Source organism: Tachypleus tridentatus, chromosome 3 (assembly GCF_004210375.1).
Source record: "Tachypleus tridentatus isolate NWPU-2018 chromosome 3, ASM421037v1, whole genome shotgun sequence".
Classification (NCBI taxonomy): Eukaryota; Metazoa; Arthropoda; class Merostomata; order Xiphosura; family Limulidae; genus Tachypleus; species Tachypleus tridentatus.
In genome coordinates this window covers 104,639,694-104,660,109 of record NC_134827.1, presented here as the reverse complement: position 1 = coordinate 104,660,109, position 20,416 = coordinate 104,639,694, and the positions used below count along the sequence as shown (strand labels likewise).

The window sequence follows — 20,416 nt, the reverse complement described above, 5'->3', positions numbered from 1 at the left end:
CTACTCCTGCCGAACACAATTTCAACTGGAAGGTATGCTGGAAACCTTTGTGATAAACAGTAATGTTGAATCGAACACACGCGCTTCACGCTTGGTATTTCTGGCACACAAAACAATAGCTAAGAAAAAGCAAAATAGGTATCATAGATTAGCTTACTCTAATTTCACGTAAAATAATTAAGTTTCACAGCTATTAAGGATACCTTATTGTTATATATTACTTTTCAAGTTCATATTTCATGCTGTGTTGTAGACTACAGACTGCATAATTCTTCTCGTGATTCATAACATGCACACGTGTTACTGACGTTACGACAGTATAAACTCCAACGTTAAGCGTCCCTTATGTGATATTTTAGTGTCTACTGACTGACTGATAGATAATGCTGTATAGTGGCTTGAGGCCAGCGATGAAAACGAGTGTTCCTTTCAGACGTCCTTCGGCTCCCTTTCGGAGAAATAATGTCGTCCTTAAAATCAGACTTTTTAAGGTACAATATTACAGAAGAATAGTTGAATAAAATTTGCACGACTGTTCTGCTGAAACGAACTCTGAAAATTTCATTTACTTTGTTGTTAGAAGGGGCCATTTCTTTCCCAACCATCTCTGTTTCGTGCATTTCTCATTTAAGTAGAATATTTTGAAGATATAATTGTTTGTTTGTTTTTAAATTTCGCGCAAAGCTACACGAGAGCTATCTGCACCAGACATACCTAACAGTGTAAGACTACAGGGAAGGCAGCTAGCCATCACGACCCGCCACCAACTCTTGGGCTACTCTTTTACAAACAAATATTTGGACTGACCGTAACATAATAACGCCCCCCCCCGGCTGAAATGGTGAGCATGTTTGGTGTGACGGGGATTCGAACCTGCGACTCTCAGGTTGCGAATCGAGCGCTTCCTAACCACCTGGCCATGCAGGACCATTGAAGCTATGAAGAATTTAACATGTTGCAAATATGTATTAAAAAGAAAAAGTGTCCATCCCATGAACAGTAATTTCCACAAACGTCGCTTGGTTTTCACGTGACGTGACCCGTAAGTCGTCCTTAGCCGTGCGGGATCTAGCGAGTAACATAGTGATTGGGCTGAGTCACGTAAGAGCCGAGGTTCGACTCTGCTGAACACGCTTGGTAGTTGTGGATGAATCACGAGATTCAGTCCGGATCATTTGTTTTAAAGCTGGACAATGGCTTTATATTCGCAGTAATACCGGATTAACGCATAGGCCACATAGGCTCGGGCCATGACCTTACAGGAAACACGGGTCCCGCTAGCCACCTAAATAATATTACATTTGACAGGCATAAATATTGTCTATTGAACGTCTTCGCCCTGATCAATAGTTGCAAATAAGCGGCGGTTTTACGCAAGTGCGTCTAGTCAGGTTACTTAGTTCACATTCCCCCCGCTAGTACAGCGGTATGTCTTCGGATTTACAACGCAAAATCAGGGTTTCGATTCCCCTCGGTGGGCTCAGCAGATAGCCCGACGTGGCTTTGCTATAAGAAAACACACACATACTTAGTCCACGTGTTGCATAATATGTTGTTTAGCTTGAAAATACAAGTAGTTCGTTGAGGCATTTCGTTGGTGGTTAAATTTAGCGAACTGCTTTTAGCGAGTTTTCAGAAATGTCACTCGAAATTTTCGTGTACTTATCGGGAAAAATAAACTTTTTTTTTTCAACCTAGGTGTCTAAAGAAAACCGTAGCATTCTGTAAAGACCTTGTTTGATTAAGAGAAAGCTGTACATGGATTCGAACCCCAGATTTTAGCATTGCCAGTTCGCAAACGTACCAGTTGTTTAACAAGCGGTAAAGCTTGTAACTTTATTGTACATGGATACAACATTGTTAATCAAACACCTGAAAAACTGTTTACTTTTTTTTGTGTCAAAATTCGAAACAGAAAAACAAACTAGAAGCCAATCTCATTAGAATGATAACAAACAGTAATGTCCTTAGATATTTTAATACACGATTTTTTTAATACGAGACAATTTCATGTTTTTATATTCAAGCAAAGAGTCTCATAATATTTATTTTATTTTAAATAATGCTTCCCGATAACTCGTGAGAAATTCTTCCCGTCTTGTGGCCCATATATATCGTTCGTATTTTTTCTTGTCTGACGTTACCTTGAGGAAACATGTTCAGGATAAAACAAAAATATTTAGTTGTAATTTCTTGTATAAAGCAGCTAGCTGTAGAAGGATAGTGAGAAACATGTTCAGGGTAAAAATATTTTAAAGGTAGTTTCTCGTTTAAAGCAGCTATACAATGACTGTAAGCAACCACTTGAAGCATGAATTTTGAAATAAATATACTGTCTGTCTCTCTTGGTTACGTCTTGTATAATAAATTAAAAAGGTTTATATACCCTTTGGTTATTTGCTTTTAAGCACAATGGTGACCTTGCAAAAATTGAGTCCCAGGTTTGAGAGATACGCCCTCGAAAATTAGTAAGTTATTGGGACCTTTACGGCATAGATCTGTAGTTCTGGTATTTGATACTGTTTTAATTATTAAAAGAAAGTTAAATTAGAAAAACAGTAATTCTAGTCCGTGAAACTTAAAAACCATTGAAGTGCAAAAGGTACGGCAATGTTAGAAGTGAAGGCTGCTTCGAGTTCTTTAATTAAGGTGATCAATCCAAAACCTTTCTTAATGAATCAGGTTAATTTGTTGGTTGCAGAGGTGTATTTAGGTAGGGGCTGGAGAGGACTCAGCCACAAGGCCCACGGTCTCAATGGGGCTCATTGATAATATTATTTATATAAAATTATATAGCATTTAGGGTTCAGACAACCTTGAATCCGCCACTGGTTGGCTGTTTGACGTTTATTGGCGTAAAACAACTGGGCTATCTGTACAATGGGAAAAGTAAACCGAGATGCAAAAATTGAATTGTCTATTTTTATCTCGCTTAATTTGAAGACAGGATATTTATATATAAACGTTAACATGTGAATTTAGTTCAAATGGTGCATTGAAATGGTTAACACTTACTCTAGGCCCGGCAGAGCCAGGTAGTTAGAGCGCTCGACTCGTAATCTGAGGGTCGCGGGTTCGAATCCCCGTCACAACAAACATGCTCGCCCTTTCAGCCGTAGGGCGTTATAACGTGGCAGTTAATCCCACTATTCGTTGATGAAAGAGTAGCCCAAGAGTTGGCTGTGGGTGGTGATGACTAGGTGCCTTCCCTCTAGTCTTACACTGCTAAATTTGGGACGGCTAGCACAGATAGTCCTCGTGTAGCTTTGCGCGAAATTCCAAATAAACGAAACTGATTATATACGATTAGTTCATTGATAAAACTCGTGCACTTCAAGTATCACAATCCCTTGTCTGTACTATACTTTAACTTGAGGTAGAGCACAAAACCATTCTAACCTCGTTCAGATTAAAAACGAAAATATTTTAGAAAGGACTTGCACTTTTAGTCAAATGCACATTAGATTAGTGTTTTCGATAGCTGGAAGATAAAACTCCAAGAATAGTTTTCCAAAGAGGGAAAATCTTCCACCCAGAAGTGATGATGTCATCTAAGCGTAGGTGTCGCCCTCTCTGTAGGGCAATGACGTTTTCATCGACTATAAACCAAACACATCGACCCAACTGTCAAGACGTATCGTTAAAAATTTTAAACATATTGTATCAAGTTTTGAAGGTTTTTTCTTGTCATTACAAGTTCCAGTTCAACTGGAATGTACACTGTTTGTTTGTAGTTAAGAACACACTAAACAATGGCTTTCTGTGCTGTGCCAGTGGAGAGCAGGATATATTGAATATTATATTCTCCTACGTTTTCTTAAGGTCTGGTCTCCTTTCGAGTTATTTGTTTGTGAAGGGAATGAAACCCGTTGAAACTTTGAAAGGTGGGATATATATATATATGTTTGATGACTTATTTTCTATAGTTTCATCGTGATGCAGCACATAATTGGTAGAATAAGGGATACAGTACCACACAAGAACTTCAAACTTTAAAAAAAAATTCATATTCAATACTCTTCTACTTTTCAGTAGAAAACTATTTATCATAAATTTATTTTGGTCCATTTCTTAATTAACGCTTTTGATAAAAACTGAATTTCTTCTTCTTTTAAACAGAGCTGAGATAATACTCATTTGATTGGATACAATTTTTCGAATAATATCTGCATCATTATTGGTTCATATTTCATGACGTAAGACAATGTGGCTGTCGAATAATACCTGCATCATTATTGGTTCGTATTTCATGACGTAAAACAATGTGGCTGTCTACGTCACGCAGACCAAGTGAAAAACAAAGTACATTATAAAAACAACACATACAATATAAAAAGTGGTAGAAAAAATAAAATCATTGATTTTTATAGCCTTGTTTTCGTTTTAAACAGAAGTAAGAAAGACGAATGGCCCATAAAAAATTCCTTCCAGACAGTGTAACTATTGTCAATAGCACCAGGATTGTAGTGAGGTAAACTGAAAAAACAAAACTAATGCCTAACTAGAAAGGCAACTCGTTGTTTTAACTAACTGAAATAACGTTTCAAAATATTATTCATAGAATATCGTACGTTCTCTCAATTATTGCGTAATGCAAGTCCTTCAGACACGATTCCATACGATTAAAACCTAGCTCACAATTATTTGTATCTACTTACACAAGTACCCAAAGATAGTACGAGACAAAAGCCTATAACAAAGGGTTATCTGTGATCTGCCCACCATGGGTATCGAAATCCGCTTTCTGGCAGCTGTAATGTGCCCCTGCACTGGGGGGGGGGGTATCCAAGATTGTAAAAATCAAAGTACATATTATATACATTTTCTGGTATGGTTGTTGGCTGGGCCTTTCAATCGGCAACGTTTGTTTGTTGTTTTCCTAATGAGAGTTGGTTTCTTTATCTCCTGTTTATCTGTTAATATTTGCTTCTTGAAGCTTGTTAGGCGATGTAGTTTCGTCTTGAAGTTGTTTACCTGGAATGGGGTTCGTTATTTGGAGCTGCTTGTTGCTGTGCTATTCGCCTGCTATTATTATCAGTGTATATTTTTTTAATTATTACGAGTTTTGTGTTAAATCTTTGTTAGTCATTGTATTTCAACTGTTTATCCAGACACACTTCTGTGCTAAGTGCAATGAAGAGAAGCATCCATAAGAAGCAGTGTGCGCATGCCCATCTCGGAACGAGCCTGCTTAAAGAAATGCCACCACTACTACATTGACACGTTTATTGGGGTTAAATTGCGCATGCGTTGAGTACGCTCCGCCTCGCAAGCTGTAGAGAAAAGCGAATGGATAAATTATTGAGAGGCGGGGTTCCTCAGCTCGAGCCTCAGGGCGGGAAGGTGTTTTGTCTGATTGCTTCGCATGGCTGGTCGCCTGGTGCACATAGCATGTAGGCTGAACGGGAACTCGACGCGTCTATATGAGAGTTTGAACGTAGAGTGAGCGTGCATAGAAGTACATAAGGTTGAACCAGATACTAGTGCGGACAACAGCAGTGACCTCGGGTGTTCTATAAGCACTTACCAAGTTCGAGTGCCTCTTCATAAATACAAGAGCTATCGAGAGTTGCGAAGTACGTCTTAAACTTTGACTGAATATCCGTTTATTTTTCTGCGTACAAGAAAAAGGAAACGGGATGCCCGTCATAAGCCCAGGGAAGTACGAGCCACCTGCTCCGTCCCACTGTGCGGGCTGCGGCGGGAAGATCGCGGACCGTTACTACCTCCTGGCCGTGGACCGACAGTGGCACGTCCGTTGTCTTAAGTGTTGTGAATGTAAACTCACACTAGACTCCGAACTAACGTGTTTCTCCCGGGATGGAAACATATACTGTAAGGAGGACTATTACAGGTAAAGTTTGAATAGATCAGTTAGTTTATTTAGATGTAACAAACAAGAATAACCGTAATATAGAATACGATAAGTTGTTATTCAGAGACAATGATAGGTTAGAAGGTTGTGAATGGGTAAAGTCACATTATTCAAAAGAAAGTTTTCGAACACAAAATTGTCTAATGAAAGAGTTGAGCGACCCATACGCGTTTATTTTGCGCGCAAAAACAACAACAACTTAGGACTTGTAAAAGACGACTTCTGAATCGTCATTTTAATACTGGCATTATAAAAATAAAAATGTAAAAAAAAATTATCCGCTCGTGAAAGCTAAAAACGTACAGTCGTATGGCATTGTTATTGTAATACCTAACACATATTACATACAAAATTTAGTCTTACCGAGTTCGTATTTCATTCGTGTATGGTTTCATCTATTCATCAGTATTATGCGTCGACTAAAAGGCCTATATTTATTATCGGATGAATTACTTTATATGTATGATGTATGAACACTATTTACCATTCTTAATACGACTGACACGTTGATGTACACGCCCTTGGAAATCCAGTTCGAAGCTTTCTGTATATTAGTTCACTGTTTTCCACACAGGTGAATGACGTAACTGTCGTACAAAGGGTCATTACGAGATGAAACGTTAATTAACTTTATATTCTGAAGTGTATGTAAGAAACTAAAACTAGAAATAAACGGCTTTACATATAACACCAAATTTTTATTTTTGTCTTTAACTGGACACTCAAGCTATGTATTGTTGGTTACGATTTGTGTTTTAGTGTCTGTGTTTTCGTATATTAAAGCCACATCAGGCTACCTGCTCAGTCCATTGTGTTTTAAGTAGAACGAAACATTGAGTGTCTATTTAAAGGAAAATGAAAACTTCGGTAATTTGTGTGCGTGTTTTGTTTTAGCAAAGCTACATCGGGGTGTCTGCTGCGTTCACCGAGAGGAATAGAACCTCTGACATACATATTGTAAATCCAAAGAATAACCGCTGTCTCACCGGTAGGGGGACAATTTGGTGTTATAAAGTTTATTACTAGAATTAACGTTAAATGTTGCCAGTGTGTAATGACAGTAAATCATTTCAAAATATAACCGTAGTGACGTTGTGCACTTCAACTTCAGCCGAATGATGCGTTTTCACGTACGCGGCACCACTGTTCCAACAGTCCAGCGTACAGAAAGTAACCTACACGTGTCGGAAGCGCAACGGCGAATACGAAACGTGCAAACGAGTTTTCAATTAACGTCATTACATTTCACAACGTTAATATTAGTAATATAGATAAAAATTTAGAAAACACGTTTTATCGAGCTGCACAATTTCAAAATCGTCTGGATTATCTGGATGTATCGGTGTTTATAAAGTACTATCGCAACGTAAGTCACATTTTAGCTTGACTTACATTATGTTCTGATGGTTAGAGCAATCCACTAGCTTTCTGCGAGTCGCGGATTCGAATCCTCGCCGCCTTCCATGGTCGTCCTTTCGGCCGAGGGGAATTATAAATACCGTACGGAGAATTTTGTCCGTCAGTAAAAAGAAAGACCAAAGAGTTGTCAGTGGGAGATGTCAGCCAGCCGACTTCTCTCTGGTCCTTCACTGCTAAACTAGGAGTGGCTTTTTAGCAAGAAGATGGGAGTCACCACGTAATATTTCCCGAAGCCACGGATGATGCATCAGCATTTAAGGCACTCAAGCGGTTGTAAACAAACTCGGAACCAATCAGTGGTACAATTATAGTGAAACGTTGAGCGAAAAACTCAAGATAACGTGCACATTCGCGCGCACGTATTTTTGTAATCGACAATGAAAGTGTTTTACAAGTCCGTAAGAATTATAATGTAATAAACATTAATTCCAAAATGACTGTATACAGAACTAGGAAACCTTCCGCTGTATTTTTGCGCGCGATTTAAACATATATGTACATATTACAAGTGTTTGTAAGTACGACTTTGTTCACCCGACTACAAAAATAATTTGAACCTATGTCGTACATTTAAAAATTTCGTAATTATTTAGCTTATATAATCGTATAATCTTACAGTAATTTAGCGTTTCTTTATTTCTTTGGTTTTCATATTTTCGCGCAAAACTATTCAAGAGCTATCTGCGCTAGTTGTCCCTAATTTTGAACTAACAGACTAGAGGGAAGGCAGCTCGTAACACACTCGCGTCAACTTGTGGACTGCTCTTCCCTGACAGAGTAACGGGTTTAGACCGTAACCTTTATAACGCACTCACGACTCCAATGTGCGGAGAATTTTTATTCTCTTCACGGTAAACTGGATGCGAATGAAGTATTCGCCAGTACAGCCAGTGGTATTAAATTGTAATAATTCAATGAACATCGTGTGTTTTCTTATAACAAAGCCACATCGAGCTCTCTGCTGAGTCTATCCAGGGGAATCGAACCCCTAATTTTAGCGTTGTAAATCCGAATACTTACCGCTGTACTAGAGGGAGACTTGAAAAAGTGAATATTACATGGAATATTTCAATCTGAAAAGAAAGCCTAATATAGTCTCGAACTAAGACTATCATGGGTTTAAGTCCTCTATAATCACCCCCCCCCCCACATACATGAAAGAGAGGGAAATTATAATAATACTGTCAACGTGATGTCACTATACACACTTCAAGTTAAATGTACATCTAATCAAAAACCTTAGATGTGAAAACGTTGCGGCCAGCAAAAAAAAGTGGTGAATGTGCAACCTAAGGAAATAAAACTAAAATTGTAAGTCAAACAGGTGGCCAGTTGCATTTATAGCACTAAGTTTACAGCAAGTATTCGTTCATTAATTAGTTAAACTGAGTTCAACTTAGTGGTGAGTAAAAGAAGTCCGAGGTATAGAAGATGAAATATCTAATCACTGTTGTTAGTAACACACTGTGTCATACACTTCTTAGGCCCAGGCATGGCCAGGAGCTTAGGGTGATTAACTCGAAGTCTGAAGATCGTGGGTTCGACTTCCCGCCCTTTCAACCGCGAGGGCGTTATAAAGTTATGGTCAATCTCACTATTCGTTGGTAAAAGAGTAGCCCAACAGTTGACGATGGGTGGTGATGACTAGCTTCCATCACTAGGAATGGCTAGCGCAGATGGCTATCGCGCAACTACAGAGCAACCCAAATACAGATTGTTCCTTTCGGACACAAGACACTTGATTTTTGAGAGCTATAAATTATTCAGTGATGAAGAAAACTTAGTTCTGTACTAACAGTTTAGGAAACGAGAGTAACTTATGTAACAAATTCCAGTGCGGGCTGCCTATTGAATGTATTGGAATAAATATTAAAATCGCATTATTATTTAATTAATTATAAATTATAAAATATTATTAGTAAATACTTAAATAAACTTATTCAGTTTATTTTTTTTATTTTGTTATTAGTAAAAAAATAAAATTCGTTGGTTTTTGGCAGCAGTGTTTTTTGTTGTTATTGTTTTCCAACAAAACACCACTTGCCTCCACTTGCCATACTCTCGTCTACAGAGACGTTAACTTTTATTATTAAACGCTATATACGCGTACACTATTGTCATTTTCTGCTTACCGATAAAACTGCGTTGTTATTTTTAGTTTACGAAAATGTCACTATTTTTCTGGTGACACGGAGCAGGTGCGTGTAATCTCATCAGAGCGTACAGGAAACCAGTTTCTCACGTGCTCTTCTATTGTTCAAACACTAAATCTCGTTTCGTTCCGTGTCGTGTTTCGTTTCGCCTCCGATTGCGAGCACAAAAATATTATTCGAAAGTTAAAATTAATTTTGACATAACTTTAAATTAAAAAAAAAACTATTAATTTACTGGCTCTAACAACAATGATTAGCTAGCAATCTGTTTATGAAAAGTTTATGAATTAGTTTTATTACATAAAAAACTAGTTTCAACAGTAATAAATTACTAATTTGTCTCTTAGAACTGCTGGTATGGGTATTAACACTTTTACTACAGGTATCGAAATTTGAATTTTAACGTTATAAGACTTGCCCCTGAGCCACTGGAACGGGCTGAAGGGAGTTGGTCTGATTTATTTTATGTTTACAGGGTTTCCCACCCGCTTGTAGGTTGCTCTACTTGGTGCCGTACATGTGCTGAACATGAGTTTCAGTCCACAGAAAAGCTGAGCGTGCCTTACTCGTAATTTGCCGATCTGTAAATCCAGTAGTCCATGGTTCGCGTCCCGTTCATAACTTTGGACCTGCGTTAAGTTTGAAGGTCAAATCCCACTATTTGATCAGAGTATCGAAAAACTGTCAGCGGGTACTATTTACAAGCTGTCTTTTCTCTACTTTATCGGTTCAAAATCAGAGGCGACTCATGTAGTCAGCGCAACTGACCCAAACAAACACAGGCCACAAACATACTGATGTTGTGTTGTTTTTTTTCTTGTTCGTCTTTCGAAAGAAAAAAAAAATGTACTTGGAAAACAAAATATTTAAAGCACTCTCCTACGAAACTAACTTAATGTCATCTCTAAGTCATCTAATAACGGTAAGGGGCCACGCGGTTGTCTGCGAAATGTTGCGTGCATGCATGCATGCGTAGAATATCATGCCAGCGTTTGACCTACAAGGGCTGCCCGTCCTTTAGTAGGTAGCTGCAAAGAATTAGGTACAAAGCCGTGGGATAGACTGATAGATGTATGGTACGTAAGTGAATTATATCCTTATTATTGTATTTATGTTTGGAGTGTTTATTTTCATCTCGATCGCACTCAAGAAACACGAGGGTGAAATTGACACCGACAACGTGGAATGGTGCACACCGATTACCTTCTAGCGCGTGAAGGGGATCGCGTGCAAACAAACACTTATTAATTATTAATTGCCCGTATATGAAAAGTAATCTAGCATACAGGTCTAACGCTCAGCGCCAAGGTTATATTCACTCTCCGCTTTACGTGCTTCCTAATGGAATGGAAATATACATTTAAATGAGTTTTTTTTTCTTCTTCTCTCCCTTAGTCACCATCAACACGTTAGTATAGCCTAACCAACAAAAACCGTTTAAGGTTAAGAGGATAGGAGTTCGGCACCTTTCTTTAAAAGTGAGAATCGCGTGTGGATATTTTATCTACCACAACTGGAAGTTCGACTACCGACGCGACCGTTAATCAACACGGTAAGAAAAGCCACACAGTAATTGTGACATTAGGGGGACGGCTATAAAAACGACTTTCCACGTTCAGTAAGATACCCCTCGTTCAGTTTCAAGAATGAATGATTCCAAAAGGAAAGATGCGCGTTACTGATATATCTTCTCAGAAATGACAGTCTTAAGTTAAAACCAACTACGTGAAGACTGCAAATAGAATTAATAAAGGATACAAGTGTTGTAACGTCCGGGCGTTTCTCTTCACGTGCAAGCTGGAGGAGAGAACGCCCGGACGTTATAAGGAGCTCCTTGCCAAACGCGATCATGTTCCCTGGCAAACAAGGGTCGCTCAAAGAGAGATGTAAATAGCATCGTTATTTCGAACGACTGTACAATTTAGTTCAACCACGTTATGTGTAGAAAAGAACGTTCGCGAAACACCACATTTTCCAACGAGGGAATATTGTAAGAGTATAGGGTTATAAACCAATTGTTAAGAAAATCGTATTCAACTGTTTAGAACAATGCATCGAGAAATATTAATCCAATTTCAAGGTATCAAAAGCATTCACGAACTTTAAGTGTTAAACCACAAAGTCACGGGAAAAGCACGGGCTGTGACTACGTCTCGTGAAGTAGCGGTTTATCATCTTCATGGTGACGTAACTATGGCGATACATTGAGTCGCTACGATGACTTCTCCAGAGAAATATTTTTATTTGTCGAATTATTTCGATACGAATTAAGATAAAACTGTAAATGTTGGAAGTATCCTACATTTAAAAAAAAATATTAAAAGTTAAAAAGGATAAATAAAAATGAGACAGAAATACAGAAACCTTCCAAATTTGAAGAAAGGCACAATATTTATCTGTCAGTCCATATACCGTGTTTCTCCGATAATAAGACCTACCCATAAAATAAGACCTAGTGTGATTTTTGGGGATAGTTTTAATATAAGCCCTACCCTTAAAATAAGCCCTAGTTAAGAGTGGCAGAAAGAGGAAAGAAATAAAAAAATTAATTTATTAATTAGTTTAATAGTTAGTTAATTAGTTTGTTTAAGTATTAATCAGTTAGTTTAATAGTTTAATAATAGTTTATTTTAAATGGTTAGTTTAATAGTTTTACTTTGTAACTTCATTTTTTTAATATATAAAAATAAGACATCCCCCGAAAATAAGCCCTAGTGTCATATTTTGGAGTGAAAATTAATATAAGCCCTGTCTTATTTTCGGAGAAACACGGTATCAACATCCTTCCGTATAACAACTTACTTAGCCAGATAATTTAAAGACAACCTGTTACTTACAAGGTCTGAGGCGAACTATATAAAACTGTCCCTTATTACATTCGAAGCTACTGTTACAAATGTAAGTGGTGTTGCTGGTTAAATTAGTGCTTTCCATAAAATTAGAAAAAAATATCCTTTGCGCAAAATTCCGAAACCAACAAAGGTATGCGGTAGTTATGTACGCACAACCATGTTTTAACCTGGAGTTGATAGGCTAGGTATAAAGCAGTTATAAACAACTAAAACCAACTCCTGGACTGATGTCCTGTTATCCGACTGACGGTTTAGCATAACAGCATTTTGTTTTTGTTGAAAAGAAACACGACATCTAAATCCTAGGAGTCATAGTCTGGCCACGCTAAACTTGACCATTGATGTCCGTAATTGAAAAAAAAAAAAAAAAAAAAAAACTTTTTGAAACAAAATTCAAAGAAGTAATAATTTATAAGTTCAGCAATGTCGTTAATGGACATGTTTCTTATAACGGTGATCTTGGTTCGAAACTGTGTAAAGTATAACGTAAATTTAAGCGTGATAAAGTTGTTGTTTTTTAGCCACCCCTGGCCCGGCATGGCCAAGTGTGTTAAGGCGTTCGACTCGTTATGCGAAGGTCGCAGGTTTGAATCCCCGTCGCACCAAACATGCTTGCCCTACCAGCCGTTGGGGCGTTATACTGTGACGGTCAATCCCACTATTCGTTGATAAAAGAGTAGCCCAAGAGTTGGCTGTGGGTGGTGATGACTAGCTGCCTTCCCTTTAGTCTTACACTGCTAAATTAGGGACGGCTAGCACAGATAGCCCTCGAGTAGCTTCGTGCGAAATTCAAAAACAAACAAACATTTTGTGCTTTGCATATTTTAGGGCATTTTTTTTTTTTACAATTAGATGCAAGGGAAGTAACTTTTTATATCCTTAGATAACCTTTCATTAATCATGAATTTACATAACTTACCACCAGGGAACCGATAGTCCAGATATCGATTCTTTTCATATACTATTATATTTTTAATATATATACATTTCGTAAGAGACAAATATCTTTCCGACTGATCGGCAGTTTTAAATAATTCGTATTGAAAGGTAAAAATATTTTTTATCTTATATTAGACTGCATTTAGTAGACCGAATTATAACTGGTTTTTAAATGTCTTTTTATTCTCCATGGTCAGTCATGACTTGTTTTGTTCGATTGTGAATCTAATGATTTACGTTTCTGTAGCAACTATAGCATCACAATAATTCAGTGTTTATTACACGAAACTGAACTCCCCCCCCCCCCGAATAAAGTGCAAATTCCTCTGAAACAGCGGGTAAATTTAGTTTGGTTTTGAATTTCGCGCAAAGCTACACGAGGGCTATCTGCGCTAGTCTTTCCTAATTTAGCAGTGTATGACCAGAGGGAAGGCACCTAGTCGTCACAACCCACCGACAACTCTTTCACCAACGAATAGTGGGATTGATCATAACATTATAACGCCCCTACGGCTGAAAGGGCGAGTATGTTTGTGTGACAGGGATTCGACAGCGCGGATCACGAGTGAAGCGCCTTAGCCACCTGGCCATGCCGGGCCCGGCGGTTAAAAGTGTTAAAAAATCAAAAAACAGACCAAAACAAAATTTCAGCCTTAACAACACAACCTAAACAAATCAGTGATGTCACCTACAAGCGTGTGTTATTATTTTGTGTAACTCGTGAAGCTGAACGATTCTGAGTTTTTCAAACTGATGAATTTCAAATATGGGATAAACATGGTTCACACCTTTGATCTTTATTTTCCACATACTTACATTAGGCCTCGTAAGGCTAAACAAAACAGGAAACACAGGTAGAAAAACGCAGATTTTTTATCATATTTCGGAGTGCAGGCCAACAATCTCTTCTTTCCTTCTCATGTGAAGAAGTTAGCTTATCAATGGATCGATATAATTGCTGTTTGACACGAAGGACATCGAGTTAAATGCCACCACGTCTTATGGCTTACTAAACATGGGAATTACGTTACTCTATTTAGAATGTTAGTAGAATAATTTATATATTAAAAAAAATTATACGAAAAGAAAATTGCCGGGAGCGAATGAGTAATTAAAGCAACGAGTTATGGATTGAAGAGTCCAAGGTTAGAGCTGTGATTCTCCTACACACTCTATACGCTTTCAGCTGTGCATGGGAGTGTTATGAAAGTGAGATATTCGATTTAATAAATTGTATTGAGGCCTTGTGATGACAGGTGCTGCTGGCTGACGTCACTCTGGTCAACAGCTCAAACTTATAGACGACCCTAAAAGTCAGACTTTTCCATTTAGCCAATCTGTACACAAATTACAGATCAGGTTGAAAAAATCAAATGAAATTCATCTAAAATGAGTTGCGAAATCCATTTAATAATTCTTCTGTTTTTAATAGGAGATATACTCAAGACCAATGGTATAGTTTCAGTCACGGTAATTCTTAGGACGACGTACTAAATAATATGCAGTACAAAATGTAACCCCTTTTCAGAACGAGCAATAACAGCACAACATTCATTATTGAAACTTGTTTCTTTTTTCTATTTTTATGTCCAAATAAAACGTCCCCTCCTCCTGGTAGGTCAGCAGTAATTTTACGGTCTTAAAGCTATCATCCGGAGTTCGATTCCCTCCAGTGAATTGAGAGTAAAAAGACTTGTGTAGTTTTGCGCTAAAAACGAGAACTGAAATGTATTTCATAGAGAGTTCCATCACGGAATACGAAAAATATTACACGTGTGTGTGTGTGTGTGTGTGCGTGCAAGCCTAAGAGGCGGCACTGCTTAAAATACCAAAAACGGAACCAGGAAACAAGGGATATTTTACCTTGTGGAGGGAACTGGGTGATCCCAGTGTTTATTTGGCTTTGTATTCCATCACAGAATTCGGCATGTATACCTCTACGATTTCAGAAGAAATTACACCGATGACAATAACTGTTAATGGTTTTCTGTTACACGTAATGTTCGTTTGATGTTCTAAAGTGTCCACGCAAAGCCATCCCTAATTTTGACCTAAAAGACCAGAAAGAAAAAATATCGTCAACAATACTCGTTGTCTGCTACTATGATCAGACAGTAGGGTTTGACTTATAGCACACTCACGTGTCTAAATATTTGACTGTTCCATGTATCTGAAGACGGAGCGTAATTCTGTGGCAACGGGCGTGAAACGTAAGCCCTCGAAATCACATTCTGGCACTAAAACCCACAGAGAGAGAAATAAGACTTGCGCATATGTAGTTTTATTTCGCTTTTAACAATAAGTTCCTTGCTTTAAAAGAAACAAACCAATATAACGGAAATGAAGCCACATTAGGCTGAGTGGTGTGCTCACCTTGGAGAATAAAACCCCGGATTCTGGCGTTGCAAGGTTACTGCTATCCCACCGGGAGGTAACATAGAATACTGAAGTAAATTCCTCCTATCTCCTCCCCCATATCACTCTCTGGGGGAAGATGGGGGAATAAGAATACGTGTCAGATTTGGTGATAATCTGACCCAGTGGTTGCGGTAATTATAAGTGGACATACATTGTCAAATAATGGTTTAGATTACAATTGTTTAATTACTTATTCCTTCGTTTCTCTTAGCTAATCAATATAAATGTATGTTTCAATAACCTGTAAATATTAAATCACCTATGATATTAACATCTTCAGTAGTATCGGTCTAACTACAAGTATGTTTGCATCTCTGTTATCGATGTTTTCGACCACAATCCCAACAACAATAAAAGAATTGACCATTTTAGGAGATTCAAGTTAATCCTAAATCTACATTCTAAGCTAACCATCATAACTGTCCTCGTGGGTTACTCTTGGTTTATTCCTTTACCAATGAATAATGGGATTGGGCGTCACATTATAAGGTCCTCACGGCTGATAGGGTGAATATGTTTGGTGTAACGGGGATTCGAACCCGCGACCCTCAGATTACGAGTCAAGCGTCTTAAGCACCTGGCCATGCCGGGCCTCCCTTGTACTGGAATCCTAGAATTTATAGTTCCAGTTTTGCACAAATTGTGTGGAAATACACTGATTTAGGTGGGGGTATAGGTGTATTTATGACACGAGTTGTTCAGTAAATGCATATCAAGATATACAACTCAGAACTATTTGTTATTTGTAACAGAATACTGACTTTTATGTAAGCTCACGGTTCCAGTGGAAGTTTTAAAAACAACTTATAATGTAAATGATAGCAGTCTCGCAACGTTTAATGCCACGCTAACTACGATGACGTAACACTGGGTCTGTACGACCTCACCCATCAGCAGTCGGGGCGAAGACCGCTAAATGATCACTCCGACGATCCGGTGTTGATAAGAAATCGACCAACAAGGAATACTTTGTTCGCTGTTCTTAAGTTACCGTTTACTTAGCAAAGGAGTGTGATAGTGGTCTTCGGTTGAGTTACAAACTCAGCCAACTTTCTTAGCATCTCTTACCAGGAAGCTTCAATCTGTACCCCCTCTCTCTCTGTTGTTGTTGTTTTTAATGTGTATCCTCTGTTTCTTGGACATAAATGATTTTTTCTTCACATTTTCTAGACGTGTTACGTGCAACTCGTATTAACGTGTCTACATTTTATAACTGACACGCTAGCCGCCTTGACGCAACTTCGATTTTTTTTTTTTTCAAATCTGTAGTTTAAAATGATAACTATACATAAATAAATTCCGTCGATACCCAACATGAACATCTGATGCAGACATTTACTGTTTGTTTTTAATTTCTCGCAAAGCCACACGAGGGCTATTTGCGCCAGTCGTTCCTTTGATATATTTTACTGTTCGTATGTTTTTCTTTTCTGATTGACTTTATTTTTATTCTCACGCGCACTGGCCTAACCACACAAAATGTTCCTCTTTTTTTATTTCCCTACAACTGTAGTGAGATGGTTTAAATATTTTTTCCGCAACGTAATGCGCACAAAAGAACCGCAGACACATACTCATGCATGATATTAGCCCCCGAGCCAAGCTCGGCCAAATAGGTTGTATCAAACATGTCCGAAAACGACAGTAAATTTAACACAAGTCCACAAGTACGCGTTGTGGGCACTGACACGGCCAGTCTTGTGCTAAAGTATGAATTAACAACATTGGCCGAAAAGTGACGACATTGTCCAAAGTTCACGAACGACAATTTTATATGAGTTAAAAAAACACCAACAATTTGTGACCCATATTTTCAATGTCCAGCCACTGACATTCGTGGACCGGACTTGTTATATATACAGTAGTTTTAAAAAGTGTTTTTACGTGTACCTTCCTGTCAGATTAGATACTCTATCAATATAGTTGTACCTATATAGTATCTATTTGTTACTAAGCACAATACTACACACTGCCCTATTGGTACTCTGCCTATCACAGGTATCAAAACTCGGATTTTAAAACGTATGAGACTTGCTACGTATTCCACCAGAGGAAAGAAGAAGCGACTGTACCTGTCTTTTATTTACCTACCTTTATTTCATAATAGAAATACTGGTTAAGGCACTCGACTCGTAATGTGAGGGTCGTGGGTTCGAATCCTGGTCACACCAAACATGTTCGCCCTTTCAGTCGTGGGGACGTTAGAATATAACGGTCAATCCCATTATTCGTCGGTAAAAGAGTAGCCCAAGAGTTGGCGGTGAGTGGTAATGACTAGATACCTTCCCTCTAGCTTCTTTCTAGTGTGCTTAGACGTATTATATAACTGATTACTGCATTAACCTTCACAAAACTCGCTTGTATATTGACACCAGGTCCTTAACTTCAAGAAAAATAACATTCACTTTAGGGCGATATTTTACCGAGAAGCACAAACTAACTACTACTATATTACGAGAGTTGAATATCCTCATTTTTATCGACGTTTTCGACCATAATTCCAATGATATCTCAAAAAGGTTCAGCCAATCTAGCAAATTTAAGTTAATCCCAAATCTATACTCAAGCTATTTGAATGATCCTCATGAGAAACAGATAGATATTACAATAAACAAATGAATGACTAAAATAAATATTTGTATATTATTCTAACTTTTCACGTGCTTGAATGTTTTTACAAACTGTTTCAATGTCTTAGTGTCCTAAAACTGGTGTAACACCTTGTTATTGCCTGTCTCCCATACAGCTGGCTCCATCTGGGAGCACGCGAGAAGTTTCTAAACGTTTTAAGTACCACACACACAAATACTTCAAAACTGAAGAATAATCTTGGCAAGTTGTGCCGCTAGGAGGTACTCAACGTTCGTACATTATTAATTTGTCAAAAAAAGATATTCACAAAAAGGAAAATATAAACCACTTTTAAGTATATTTTACAAACTTGCATCATGGATAGGCTGCTGATGAAACGCTCCGACTGGGATTTGGTTTCGTTTGAATTTCGCGCAAAGCTACACGAGGACTATCTGCGCTAGCCGTCCCTAATCTAGCAGTGTAAGACTAGAGGGAAGGGAGCTAATCATCACAACCCACCGCCAACTCTTGGGCTACTTTTTTTACCAATGGGATTGACCCTAACATTATAACGACACAACGCCTGAAAGGACGAACATGTTTGGTGTGATGGGGATTCGAACCCGTGACCCTTAGATTACGAGTCGAATGCCTTAACCACCTGGCCATGCCGGGCCTTCCGAGTAGGAAGTACACAGCATAAAATAGGGGGTTGATATCTCTTCTCTCCTCCCCCATTCTCTGTTAATATAAACAAGCATTATCCTGTTGGGGTAATAGAAACAAAACACTGGATCGAGTTTTGACTTTGTGATAGATTACTAGGTCGTATTTGTCGAACAGTCCACGCAGGAATCGAAAACTGTATGAATTTGAATCATTTTACTGACCGCAAAACATCAAATACTTAGGGAGACAACTTCAAAATTCACATCTGTTCGTAAAAATATGTGTTAGTCTCGCGAAATTGAGGTTAAGCCAAGCAGACGGCGTATCCCCCAACGCAATTTGGGCCTTATTTCCGGCGATACTTAAACACAGCCAAGAAACAAACATCTGAAGGAGAAGGCACGAACCATAAGCTGGGTCACTATGTCACGTGACCTATTTTTTTATTTTACTTTTCCGCAATATTCAATTAACTATTTCATCCAAGGTTTCGATATTCGGTGTGAACATTTTTCTCAGCAGATAGTCCGATGCGGTTTTACTATAAGAAAACACACAAACAATCCTTTTGACGTAATTTGTTGCCAAAATTTTGTAGTTTGTTTAAAATTATATATATAATTCTATTATTTATACCTAAAGTCCCTTTTCCTTGAGGGGTGGGGGATAAAACATACATTAGCCGTGGTTCGTTTTGTTTATGAAAGGAAACTGGATTTAGAAATTTACATCAATGAGCGGAAGCCTGACTCGTGACTGGCGCATGTGCAGGCAATATATGAAGGAAATTCCGTTTTTAAATCTCGATATCAGCTTCGAAACGTAGTTTCCTTCTAACAACTTAACTTCTCTAAAGTTTGAGGGGAAATTTTCAGGAATGCAGAACGTTTATATACGTTTTTTTTCAAGAGTAAGTTGTCGTTGTTGTTTTGAATTAAGCACAAAGCTACATAATGGGCTATCAGTGCTCTGCCCACCACGGGTATCGAAACCCGGAATTTAGCGTTGTAAGTCCGCAGACATGCTGCTGAGCCACTGGGAGGCCAAGAATATGCTATACGAAAAAACTGAAAACACAATTATCTTCGTTTCAAGCACAACGTTTTGGAATTCTCTGGATAATATTGATAAAGAGAAATTACATAATAACGTCTACCAGAGGAAACGGCTAAACATTCTTCAATAATAATCAGTAATAAGTGGTGTTAATTACAAAAGTTAAAGGAAAATAGTTTCCACATCTTTTGCAAATATCCACCATTTTATCTCAAAGTTTTTAAACGCACGTGTATATTTTATATATAGTTATAAATTATTCAGTAGTAATACAATTTTTTGAAATATTAAGACTTTAATTACAAACTGCGTGTGTGTGCTTTTTACACTCATTAAATTCCAAGAAAACTGTTTATATTCCGGATTAACATGCACACAGGTCACAAAGTCGACAGGACAGAATGGGTGTTTATTAATAACCGCTTGTTTATTGGCGTTGAGGCTACACAGGTGTAATTTAA

The 20,416-nt window shown here is 38.0% G+C and overlaps 1 protein-coding gene across 2 annotated transcripts in view; it reads left to right on the top strand.

The window, feature by feature from the left end:
- Positions 1-5,337: 5,337 nt before the first annotated feature.
- Positions 5,338-20,416, top strand: part of LOC143247661 (LIM/homeobox protein Lhx9-like) — a 28,184-nt gene continuing 13,105 nt past the window's right edge. The window contains exon 1 of one of the 2 annotated variants that reach the window (XM_076496043.1): positions 5,338-5,854. In XM_076496043.1, coding sequence (XP_076352158.1) covers positions 5,640-5,854 — 215 coding nt within the window. In that variant the 5' untranslated portion in view covers positions 5,338-5,639. The remainder of the gene's footprint in view (positions 5,855-20,416) is intronic. The other variant, XM_076496042.1, reaches the window with a different exon arrangement.